At 39.3% G+C, this 13,123-nt stretch overlaps 1 protein-coding gene across 12 annotated transcripts in view; it reads right to left on the reverse strand.

Moving 5' to 3' along the window:
- Positions 1 to 13,123, reverse strand: part of ANKRD44 (ankyrin repeat domain 44) — a 132,258-nt gene that overhangs the window by 7,940 nt on the left and 111,195 nt on the right. For all 12 annotated transcript variants that reach the window (XR_007204683.1, XM_048308895.1, XM_048308890.1 and 9 more), the window contains 10 exons: positions 12,629 to 12,700; positions 10,972 to 11,173; positions 7,092 to 7,170; positions 5,914 to 6,031; positions 5,277 to 5,493; positions 4,492 to 4,579; positions 3,551 to 3,634; positions 2,173 to 2,318; positions 1,242 to 1,324; positions 17 to 99 (listed from right to left, as the gene is read on the reverse strand). Coding sequence is in view for 11 of the 12 variants with exons in the window: in XM_048308895.1 (XP_048164852.1) it covers positions 17 to 99; positions 1,242 to 1,324; positions 2,173 to 2,318; positions 3,551 to 3,634; positions 4,492 to 4,579; positions 5,277 to 5,493; positions 5,914 to 6,031; positions 7,092 to 7,170; positions 10,972 to 11,173; positions 12,629 to 12,700 (1,172 nt within the window). In the remaining variant the exon portion in view is untranslated. The remainder of the gene's footprint in view (positions 1 to 16; positions 100 to 1,241; positions 1,325 to 2,172; positions 2,319 to 3,550; positions 3,635 to 4,491; positions 4,580 to 5,276; positions 5,494 to 5,913; positions 6,032 to 7,091; positions 7,171 to 10,971; positions 11,174 to 12,628; positions 12,701 to 13,123) is intronic.

The following is a 13,123-nucleotide window of genomic DNA, read 5'->3' on the forward strand; positions in this document are numbered from 1 at the left end:
ATCAGGCTATACTTACGTCTGCAATGCATTATTTTTTGCATTAATAAGGCTCTGTTCTTGTATCTTGTCAAGTATTAACAAGGCACATTTTTCATGACCCTGTAGTCAGGGAAAAAAACCAATAGTGTTAATTTGCTGAGGAGTCTGAAACTGAGGCAAAAGAAATGTTACATAATAAAAGTGAAATTTAATAACTCAAATTGAAATACAAAACACACTGCTCAGTAAGACTGTGTAGAAGGTGAACTATGGGAGCCTTAAAATACCATTTGTGAACCACCACTGCTGGGATGTTTTAGCACATTTAGAAATGTAGACATTCACCTGTCTTTCAACCCTGCATTCATTAAATATGAATTCACTTCCTCAGCTTTCAGAGGATGCTGCGTTTTCTCTTGAGAGAGCGTTCAGTGGATGATTTATCAGAACTACACAGTAACAGAGAATGGGTTCATCTCAGAAACAAATACCATACCTTCTGGGTCTTTAAATGCCTTTCTGTATTATTAATGACCTACTACAAAACCCCTTCAGTGTGAGAGGGCTCTAACAATGGAATTTTGGGAATAATACAGATCCGGGCCTTATTTTGGATCCTGTTTCAGCACAGCAAGTTGCAGATGCTGAGCCTACAGTCTTGGCAGGTGAACAGCTGCCTGAAGGACCTTGAGAATTCAGCAAGGCTCATGTGTCTGCAGAAACTGGAGTAATATGATCCCACTGGAATCCAATCTGTGGATAGGAGCAAAAGAAAAGGCCCAGGAGAGGGAATCCTGTGGGCATTTTTTCTTGCAGAAATAGCAGTAGAAATTAAGGAATTAAGAGGAAGAAGGGGTAGGAAGAGACACCATCACCCATCTAATCGATGCCTCTGGTTTTACTCTGGCTTTGTTATGGGAAAATTTTGGGCTCCTTCCACAGAAATTGTAGAATAATAAAAAATACTTCTATTTTTCTTTGTTACTGAACCTGTTAAACTGTTTTACAGTGAGATTATCTGGTAAAACCTTAAGGGTTTCCTTTACTTCTCTTAGCGTAACTTACTTACGTTTCAGCTGTCATAGGAGCCATCCCTATTTCTCAATGTACAATACTTTAAAACAGACTAGAGAAAAAGCTTGGAACAATGTCCCCTTCCTCACCACAACATTTCCATTGCAGAAAAAAACCTGGGAGCATAAACACACACAAACATTCATACAGACTGATGAGAATAAAACATAGAGAGGTCTTCAACTTACTTTACTGCTAGCCAAGTGCAAAGATGTATTCAACTCCTTATCTTTTAATGTCAGGTCAGCCTTGGCAATGTTCACCAAAAAGTCTGAGGTATAGAGTAGAAATCAATGAACAAACCGAATGGGCAGATGAACATGTCAAAAGAGAGGAAAAAATTACTATTTCAATGTACACATGCATACATGCTAATCAATTAAGGATTTATATGATGTAAGCTTTATAATCATGAAGTTAAATTAGTGAGTGAGAACAAACTAATCTTGTGCAGTTAATCAGCAAACAAATGTGGAGCTAACAGCTTGTTTGTGGTGCCCCAAACTGTCAAACATACACTGATCTTAATTTATTTATGAACTTCCCTATTTGCAGATCAGCAAATTTTGCCTGAATCACCTCTGCCTGAGAACAACTGTGAATCCTGCTTTTGAAAGGACTAAGGGGATATAAAGAACTTGGGATGCAGCCTGTGCTGTTGAAGCTAGAGAAAAGGGAATTGTGCAAAGCCCATAGGTCCCCAATCTGTATGGCAGTAGCACATAGTCTAGCCTGGAAAAAACAGCTGCTGACAGCTGCCTTTTCAAGAATGGGACTTCCTATAAGATAGGACAGAAAAAAGTTACATAATCTTTTTCACACATGCAGCTTTACTGCTCCAAAAAATCAAGGAAGTAAACAGGAGAATAGAATTACTACTCCCCTTGTGCTCTTTACAGTGTGCTCTTAGGAGGAAATAAGACTCAAATTTACTGCAAATGTTCACCAAGACTGCCGAGAAGAAGAAGTAGTATTTTTTAGTGGATGAAAAGCTATCCTCTTACAGAAAGTTATTATCCACATAATTTCTTTTCCTTCCTCCATTTTCCCAGGATAACAGAGATTACCCTGTGGGGCAGTAACAGCAGAGTAGAGGGACAGAGGCAGGGCTGCACTCACCGACGGCACCCACGTGCCCGTTGTGAGCTGCCATCATGAGCGGCGTTCTGCCCGCGTGGTCTGTGGCGTTCACCTGCGCGCTGTGGCTCAGCAGCAGCTGCAGGCACTCCACGTGGTCGGCGAAGGCTGCGGCATGCAGGGGCGTCCTGGGGGAGCAACACCCACAGAGCTTTTGCCAAAGAGGGACAATATTCCCACCTCCCCAAAAACCTCAAAGTGCATTTTATTTTTTTTCCTGTCAAACTTCAAGTTATCCCCATAAGAAGGTTGTAATAGCAGCAGCTGAAGCAAGTTAAATGATATTTCCAGCCTCCAAAGGTGCATACGATAGCATGGAGATACAATACTTTGGAGAATCTTGTATTAGCACCCTATTTATTTTAACAGAGCATACTGTGTGAAAAGCAGTACAATCCCTTGTTCTTACTAATCTGATTTTACATTTTTTTTTAGCAAGCCTCAGTTGGGAAGAACTATCTGAAAAGAACAGATCCATTATTTTTAAATTGTTGTAGTCAAAGATACTGCAGCAACAAGCCACAGTAACAGCAGCACTATAAAAGGCAAAAGGAATCAATCCACTTTGAAGGTTATCAGTTTCTACAAGACATAGACACTGGAATTCATTCACTGTGGCTCTTTGGCATTTTGGGTCTGAAGGGTGACTACTAGAGATGAAAGATAATTGGTACACAGCCCAGTTCAGTGCTGCTCCAGTTTTGCTTATCAGCAAAGGTGAGGTCCTCTTACCCTCAAAGAATTAAATAATCACTGTTACTGAGGGTATTAAATTTGTTTTAATCAACAAAAACAATGAGTGTTCACTTTTTAGAATTTCAGCAATTTTAATTAAATATATATATATATGTGTATATATATATAGTGAGGAGATTCTCAATGTGACAAATGAAGGATTTGGCTGAATGCCCATCTCTTGCTGTAATAGTATTATTTTGCTGCATAGATATTTTCCATTGTATATCCTGAGAATGCCAACATAACATGAAAACTATTAATGAAACACTTTTCTGTATGTACATAGTATCACTCTGTTCAGCAAGGATAAATGTGTTTAAACATTTAATAAAGAAAACTGGTGCAGGGAAACAGCCTATAGCCATAGCTGTTCTAAACAAACAAAATACTATTTCTTTTATATTTTTTTTCATATATACTCTGACACTGAATACTTCATCACATTCTTGCTTGGAGTGAGCCACCATTTAACTGTGCTGCAGTGTAAACTGCTGTCTGAAAGAGTCAGCATGACAAGTCTTAGCTCAACTATAACAGATAAGGATCAGTGCCAGAGGTTCAGAAAAACTATGAAAAATACTAAATGGAGTAATGAAATGCAGTTTGTTCAAGGAACTATTACCTTCCTTTGTCATCTTCACAATTGACAATGCTGGCGTTGATGGCTCCGATGAGTAGTGATGCACAGTTTTCATGATCATTGATTCTGCCAAAGAAAATACATTTTTGAAAAGGTCATGTCTACAAATTTTTCCACTTTCCAATATTAGTTTACTTGACTTCCCATTAATATTTCTTAGTGGTTATTTCTAAGTTACATGCCTTTGTCTTAACGTTTTCAGTCACACTTCTACATATTCATCATCTCTCCGTTTAACCAAACTGCACCTGCTACAACGGATTTCAATCCCTAATGCAAAGCTGATCCTTAATTCACTATGGACAAAGGTAATTTCAAAGTCCAGAACAAAGCTAGGATTAAAACCTTAGTATCTTAAAATCCTTAGTCTGTATGTCAAACACACCTGGACGTGGAAAGCACTCAGTCATAGACACTTACATGTAGAGAGATTTCATCTAACGTTTAAGGTACTGAAAACCACATATTTTCCCACTCACACACTTAGCATTTTGATTTGATGGATGTGTTCAGTTAATACTTTTTCCAGTTATTACTAATTTGTCCATTTCATCATGTAAATGAACAGGATTTATTTACAGTATTGGACACACAGTATAGCTAACACACTTCCACATTGGACTAGAAGTGGCTTTCATTTTACATTTGCATGCATGTTTAAATTGCACACATTTTAATAGGCTTGGGAATTGCATACTTATTTAAAATAATATAAATATTGACTTATTTTCAAAGCCATCACTAGAAATTCTGATTTAAAATACTATGTTTCAGCCACAAAGAATTTTATTTCAAGTGATCAGCTTTAAAACCATTTGCTCACGCAAATAATTTCCAAAAAAGCTCCCTTTATTCTCATAGTGCTACCGGTTACAGACATATCCTAAAGCAACATGCATTTGTTACTGGAGATTTCTACTTACACGGCACAGTGCAATGGAGAGAAGCTATTACCATAGAACTTGTGGAAAAGTTTTTGTTCCAATAGTACCTCTATGCAGTTTTCATGACCTGTGAGAGAGCAGATATTTCAATGTTGCACAAGGTAGTTCACTTAATTCATATTAGGCTTACATGGGTTGGAATTTAACACTTTTAAGTTCAGAGTTGAACATAATGTGTATATAAGCTCTTATGTGATAAACCAGTGGATTTTTTTATTCTACGGCAGCAGCAAGATAGATCTGGACTAATATTAGCATTTACTGGAAAAAAAAGAAAAGAAAAAAAGTTCTTTTTAATGTGATGTCATGTATGTTGCATTACATCCAAAGTTTAAATGCCAATACTGAGAAGCTTTATCCTTATATTAAGTAACAAGTTCAGATTATCCAGTTTAAGATAATCAGTTCAGTTCAGAATATCCATCTATTCACATGGTCTCTTGCACCAACAAGGTGACACTCAAAGGAGCATTCTTGGTTGCACAGATATCAATTTCATCATGGACATGAATAAAACCAGAATTTCATCCTGGCTTCTTGTGATGTGAGGCAAAGGAGCTGCAACATCCCTGGGAGTTATCACTGGAAATTTCCGGGGCCTCTGAGCTGAAGGGTGCACATAGTAAATGCTAACTACACACAGCAAACAGAGATAATTTGTCTCTTCATTTCAAGCCACTCCAAGTGTTCTGCTGCTTTGTTACCACGTTTCCCTACAGCTGAGGCCACCCTTGACCGGGGCAGAAGTCCCGGGAGAGCCTTACCATTGTAAGAAGCCCAGTGCAGGGGCGTGTAGCCCTGGTTGTCCTTCAGGCTGCAGTCCTCCTCGGAAAGTGCCACCTGCAGTAACTCGCTCAGCCACGTGGCGTGACCCCGAGCTGCTGCAAAGTGCAGAGGTGTCCTGCCTCTGGCATCTTTACACAAAATAGAGACCTCTTTCTCTAACAGCATCTGAACACATTCTTCATGCCCAGTCATGATCTGATAACAAAGAAATGAGTAAAGAAGTTGACATAAAACGGATTCTTCCCCAGGAAATACAGAATGTGATTGATGCCTGTGAATATGAAATGGTCTGGGATGGGATTCAGCAGCCAGAGATTAAAATCCCTTTGCTCACTTGCTGAACTGCTCACTGCAGTTATCATAAAGTTCTGTATAAATATCATCCCTTACATCAGCTCCACATTGGGTAAGAAGCTCGACTTAGCTAGGAAAGTCTAGCTTAGTCAAGCTGGACTAAAAAAGATTAGATCTACCTCAAGTTTCACTGCCTCTAGAAAAAACTTACAGGACTTCCTTGCACCATTCCATGTTCTCTAGATTTAAATATCCCTGTACTTATAAGTGAGTCATAGTCACAGTAAAACAAATAATAAAGGATTATAAAAATTAAGTCACCCCTCGATGTAAAGCTGTGCATCCCAGGAGATCAGCTGCATCTACAGATGCTTCTTTTTCAAGTAATAAAGAAACAGCATCAATGTGCCCATATGCCACTGCAAGCATTAGTGGAGTTCTAGGAAAAAAAAAAGAAAACCAGAGCAGTCATAGCTATAAAATGACATACTGCTTGTCCCTGCTATAACTTACACAGAGAGAAATCAGGAAACCCTGCATTTCTTGCCACTCCTACCCACAAACCTGGTTTTTTTCACCATATTCATATATGACACCCGAGTGAAGACATTTGTATGAAATTATTAAGATGTTTAACAACCAACTGCCATGACTGAAATAGTAACAAACCCACTTGGTAAGCAGTTTACAGAGCAACATCATTCAAGACAATCTGTTCTCTTAATAACCTACAATTTCTGTCACCTCCAGTGACACATGAGTTTTACAATACCAAGTCTTGTGAATGCATGTCCCTACTAGTTACCAAGATGACAATGACCCAAAGTGTTTCTTTTGCAAATGCTGCACAGTTGCTTAAAGGGGATGAAGGGACATGAGGAAAATATGCAAGCTAAAATTTGGACTAACATATCTTTCATTTTTGTCTGAAAGAGATCTATTCTCCATCTATTTTTAGGCAAGACTAATACCATTTAAAATTATATGTGCAGACATTATATGTACATTATATGTTCCAGACACCCCAAATTAGTTCCTTAAACCATTCACATTTTCACTTAAAAATATATCTTATCCTCCCTCTATAACTGCCATTTAACAAGCAGTAAAGTTTTTGTAGGAACATCTCAGATGCGTCACCTCAAATAAACACCGTGTCCTACTGCACCAGTCTAATGTATCAAATAAAGCCTGGAATAGCAACATTTTAGAAAGAAAAAGACTCTATAGAAACATCTCAGGAGCTTGTTCTTTTTTTATTGAATCTGGACCTCAACATCTATAAAAGATTGTTTGAAGTATGAAGCAGAGGCTAAGATTAATGATTAGTCCTTTCCACATGGCTTACATCAACTGAATATGTACTTTGTAATCTCTGCCAAATTCTATGAGGAGAAGTGCAGGAAATACAGTATTTCAAATAAGTACTTTTTTTGTGAGAAATATGAAATGCTATTTGAATTACAGAGCTGGAAAAAAAAACCACAAAGAAAACTTACTGTCCTTTGGCGTCTGTCACATCAGGGTTGTCTGCAACTTCCAGCAACAACCGTAAACAAGGTGTATGGCCATTAATGACTATAAAGGAAAAAAACTATGTTTAATTTCAGATATTTTTCCACTGGGATGCTTATGGATAAGAATGTCCTTATAAACAAGGAAAACGCCATATAAGAGATCAATATTCCCCCAATTTTCATTTCCCTTGTGCCAGTGAAATGGTGAGCTGTTTTTTCCTTGACGTCACTAAGATGAGGATTGGTTCTCTTTGATACAAAAATCCCAAATGAGTAAAACAGAAATTGTGATTTTCACTACTGAGAAGATTTCTACTAAAGCAGACAGCATTTCAAAATCCCCCAGACTGAGCAGGCAGACAAGGCTTTCTGTGCTCAGGGTTGGAACACAGTAGGAAGTACATTGTCAAGGCTCCTTAATTTCATGTGCACTGCACAAGGAACGACTTCAGTGCTGCTATGAAAGAAAAATCTGCAAAGAATGACCAATGATACAAATGTCATATTCATAAAAGCACATAACACCAGAGACTAAAATTCCCCTTGAGTTTATCCATTTTATAAAAAACAATACTTATCAAAAACATTTGGTTTGGTGGTGTTGGGGGTTTTGGTTTGGTTTTTCGGGGTGGGGGGAATGTATTTTTGGGTTTTGTTGGGGTTTTTTTATGTAACCCATTGCTGCTAGGAAACAGCTCTGTGTTACTACATTCTGTAGGGCCTGACACTGAACTCCATCTGTGTGTCAGCTGGCTTTAAGGCTTCAGACTTTCATGGGATGAAGAGACAAATATTTTCTTCTTTGAAAAACAATTCCTGTGCTCAGTAGATATATGTTGTGTTCTTATCACAGCAAGTCATGCATTCACACTGCCTACACCCTGTGGGCTGAGGCAAAACCCTTGGACACCACCTATGTCACATCATGCTGGCAGAGAAACCAGTGCACATCATCAGATTTAAATTACTCATCCAATCTTAGATGCTTTACCCAGAAAAATAAAAAGCATTTTTAGTTATTTACCACTAAGTAATGACATATACATAACATGTAAACAGTTCTGCAGGGCTGATGATTCACTGGCTTGTGAGGGGGGGGGAAAGGTCTGTTCTTTCTCCCAGCAGGAAGAAGAGAAATCATAACTTGTTCACAAAGATGCATGAAAATTATTTTGGTAAACAAGTTTTAGAACAGATACTCCCAGAAACCCCTAGGAGCTGACCCAGTGATTGCTAAGCATTACAGACCCTGTAGGGAATGTTAGTTTTGCCAACAGACCTACAACACTAACACTAGGGGAGCATTTGCAATGGATTCCCTAGGCTAGCCAGAGGAGAGGCTGGTGGTAATAAAATTACACAGGGAACATATAATTTAGGTGAAGGAAATTCTCCATGTTATGAGGTCAGAGGAAGTCTATTCCCTCATGAGGACAGACAGAAAAAAGAAACACTTCATTAGGTGAGTTCTATAGTCGAGTCACAAATCCCTTTACTGACACAAATCTGCAGAATCCTGTATCCAATCCACCACTTGAGGCCTCCTGAGCTCTGTGTTCAGCAATTGTGCCGGTGTAATTAGAAGGAATGAGGGCAAACAAGTTTAAGGACGTGGGCACACATGCCTTCTTGTTTCTTCCCAGTGCACAGTGCTGCATGTGCAGGTGCTCACTTTTGTGTGTGCAAACGCACACTGGCGCTCAAGGGATTAATTCGGCAAGAATTCTGTTTGATTTCTCAAAATACACCGCTTGCCCTCCCACGCTGGCAGCACAAAGCCACTGCGTGTGCGGCAGCTGCAGGCCGAGTTCCCAGCAGGTGGCACCAGGCCTTGCTAAACACTCCTCCCCAGAGCGCTTCCTTACGCACCGGCCTCATGGAATCGGCACATTGCAAGGGCCTTTCTAGAGTCGCTGGTGGTACAAGCTTCACTCCACAGATCATTTCCATAGAACTCTGAAGAGCTCTTGCTGGAAGGTTCTTAACGTTGTCTCAATGGATATTTACCCAAAGTACACTTAACTCACATTTGAAAGCTTTCAAATTTCTGACAGTTGTGAATTTCCTTTACTAAGGAGTTCAAATACTCAACCCATCTGAGCATTTCTTTCCCTTCTGCTCAGGGTACATGTTCCCTTTTGTGTTCTCATTCCTGGGTGTAGGATTTTTTTGCCTTTTTTTTTTGGTTGGGCTTTTTGTATATGTGGTTTTCTGATTTTTTTTTTTTAAATACATATCTGACTTACTTTGCTTCACTGCAGATTTAAAGAACAGTTTATTTGTATGCCTGGGAATGTTTTTTAATCTGAGAAGCAAAAAGCATCATGGACCAGAAAGGTGTACAATGAATCTTCCTACTGGTTTTACATGGAAGGCACTCAATACTACAGCCATGAAGGTGATTAAAAAACGAATTAAAAGGGGGAGGACGACACAATCAGAATTTATATGAAGGTAAGAAGGGTGTGTATTAAAATAACATCTTCTATTCAACAAATTTACTCAATTTACTCAACAGATTCATATTTTAAGTCAGAGCTGCTAAAAAAATATGGCTTTGTTACCATTTACTTTTCTCAGTACTGAAGAACATTTGCAATTCAGTTGTGACAACTAAAAACTTATGTCACTATAACCACATTTTTAAATAAATGAAAATCTTTGCTATAGTGACAATGTACCAGACAAAGCCACACCTTGTTCACATCAGATCCCAAGATATGTTTGAAGTAACTACAGGGAAAGCTCTTGACCAACACAGCTCAGTTTGTGGCAGGACTAATATTGATTTCAATTAATTAAACCATCAGTATTTATCATGGGGAGAAATGTACTCAGTTCTGATGCGAAATTCAAGAAGACAAGGCATTTTAGTATGCAGTGTGGATCCATTACAAGCATTTCTTTCAGTACTGCAGACAAAATTGATAAGTTTATTTGACCTCATGTTTCTAGGTTGCACTTACATGATCACACACAGAGAATAAACTGATACTACAGAATATAAATGCATTTCAATCTAATCAAGATTAAAAGATAAGCAGAAAGACAATTAAGTCAGTCCTGAATTAATTATCCATGTGGTATTAATTTTCCTTCCCACTAGAGGCCACTGCTATCCTGTACGGAGCCCCTGCTGGAACAGCAGAGGAGACACGTTCCCTTTGGCACCTCTGTGTATTTATCTGACAGGTACATGTCAAATAATAACCTTCAAATAAATGACAAAGTCTACATTTCCCAGCTAATTTTGCTTGTTACATAATTAACACCCCACACATGAGGAACGGAGCAGGCTGCCAGCAAGCGCAAGTTCACAGGCTGGCAAAGGAGGAGGAGGAGGCCTGAAAGAGGGGGGTGAATTTCTGTGGTGTTGCCACTGGAAATGGTTGCAAGTCTTGAACACCAGAAAAATTTCATTGCCAGTCAGAGCCCACATGTATTTTTCAGCCTTTCTTCCAAAGGAGAAGCAGTGAGGCAAGTATTCCTTCCTCCCCTGATTATTTGGCTGAAGAACCAGCAAGAGAAGGTGTCATGAGGGAAACATCACACCTCCTGAAGAGTGGGTGGTAATAGAGAGGTAAGGTAGAGGCAAGCAGGTAAGGGCAGAGCAGTAGTGGTGTGGAAAAATACGGGATTCTGTGTGAGGGAGGACTGAACCACAGGGATAGAGGGAAAAAAGATGAATGAAACGGAAGAAAAAGGGTTTAAATGTACAACATCAGCAAACAAGTGTCACTCCTCAGCACTTGGGAGAATGTTCTTCCCTTTAGAAGAAATGTGCATAGCAGCAGTAGGTAAGCAAAGGTACCTGCTTCAGTGCAGGGTTTATACCACAAGAGTAGCATAAGATCACACTCACCTGAGGCATGGAGGGGGGTCCTTTTGGTGACATTGTCCTTTACGGTGACAGAAGCACCCTGGCTGATGAGAGCTTCCACACACTCTGCATGTCCTTTAAATGCAGCCAAGTCCAGAGCAGTGCGTCCCTTCTCATCCTTAATATCCAGATCTACCAGAGACTGGAGAAGTACCTCCAGAGCTTGATGATGACCATTATAGGCCTAGAAGTATGAAATGTGTCATGTAAAGAACACAACTCCTGTCTTTCAAAGACTTTTCACATAAATTCCATAATAAATAAAATCCAGCCCTTTCAGTGTCTCCTAAACACAACAGAAATCACAGTTTTCTTGATTCCTTATGATTCTCTCTTCAACCTGAAAGGATTTTTCCAAATTACACTGTACCCAAGAAATTAAAAAATTCCTAATGTTTAGGAAAAGAAATTACGATTCTTGATCTGCTCTAACCTTCTAGCACAACCCAAAGCTAGGAAATTTCAGGCAATAATTTGCCAATCCAGCACAGGTCAATCATCAATTCATTTTTCATATGCTACAGGATCTGACAGGGAAACGTTTGCTTCCAAAACTGGATTCACTAGAGAGATCCATGGATTATCACCCAACTGGTGCTGAATTCAACACATGTGCTGGTCTCCAACTAAAGCGATTCTCAAACCAGATTTTTGTGCAAATATAAACACAAACTTGACCTGCTGTTTATAGCTGATGGTTCATGGAGAATTCCTGCCACTTGGCAGAACAACTACAGTGGACAAGTAGATGCACTTCCAGACCTACAGCCACACTGAGGCCAACAGCATTTGTGCACAGGTGGAATTGCAAAAACCCAGTGGACAGTGCCAGAAACTGGAAACGTCTTGTTCAGCTTTGTAGGGCCTGTCCTCCTCTCCTCACTGTCAGACTCACAGAGAGCATCCTTTTTATTTACACACAAATGTATAATTAGTATTTTCAGAGTTGAAGCTGTGAACTCTCCATGCCTGCAGATACTCAAAATGTGATGGGGCACAGCCCTGAAAAAATCTGCTCTAGCTGATTCTGCTTTTACCACAGAGGCGGGACTTGATCTCCAGAGGTCCATGTCAACCTCAGCTATTCTGTGATTCTGCACAAAAAATCTGGGAAGAGGAATCATGAATCTTGATCTCTTGGGACAAGGGAGCTATTGTTATCTCTGAGACTCCATGTGCTGGATCCTGTTGTGATCTGCCAGTCTCCATAGCATTCTCACAGGGCACTGCTGGTGTTTCAAAGCACACTTTCTCACACCCTGCTGTGTACCTAACAGTTTTTTTGCACTGCACCTCTTCACCAGAACATCAGAGAATCTCATTCCATGATCAAAGCCATAGGCTCAAACTCTGGCCCCGTATTTATAAACTAGTTCTAAACACAAGAGGGAATTTCCATTTAATTTCACCTCAGTGTCCATCATCTTCTTACCCAAGTGTTAGAGTCAGTAACAACCAAGAGCTTCAACTGCCAAAAACTTAATTAACGATTCCAGCCCAGAACCTGGCTTTGTTATATCTAGGCCTACATCCCTTCCCACACTTTTCAAAACAAGCCTACAGTTAAACTTGCAAAGACAGAGATTAAGGAACTCTACTAGGAGATACTGATCAAACACTTTACACATCTCATACTTACAGCTAAATGCAAAGGACTTTTTGTAGCGGCAGAATCAGATTCCTCAAACATATTGTTCGTTTTTTCCAGAAGCTGGGAAGAAAAAAATAAAAAGACTTAAAACATTTTTACATGAGACAGGATAAATTTTCATGGACTATAAATCTATAAATCAGCAAAGATATATTTTGGCCACAGTAATTATTGAAGTAATTATTCAAGCTTTTCTGCACAAGGTAAAGCTATAAAACCAGTTTAAAAGCTTGTTGTGAACATCCTTACCTGATTAATTAGTCTCCATGAAATCCTGGGGCCTGCTTGGGTGCAAAAGGAGCTCCCAAAACAATGGACTTGTGGAATAGAGCCCTCAGTAAGTTTATGTTGGAGAAAGCTCAGTTTCATGATTACACAGCATATGCAAACCTTGTCTGATACAGTGCTTTGGGTAATTCTGACACATAATTAGCACTGGGAATAATTATAACTGAGCTGTGAATCATTGATAAATTATAAAAT

Source organism: Corvus hawaiiensis, chromosome 7 (genome assembly GCF_020740725.1).
Source record: "Corvus hawaiiensis isolate bCorHaw1 chromosome 7, bCorHaw1.pri.cur, whole genome shotgun sequence".
In the NCBI taxonomy this organism is placed as follows: domain Eukaryota; kingdom Metazoa; phylum Chordata; class Aves; order Passeriformes; family Corvidae; genus Corvus; species Corvus hawaiiensis.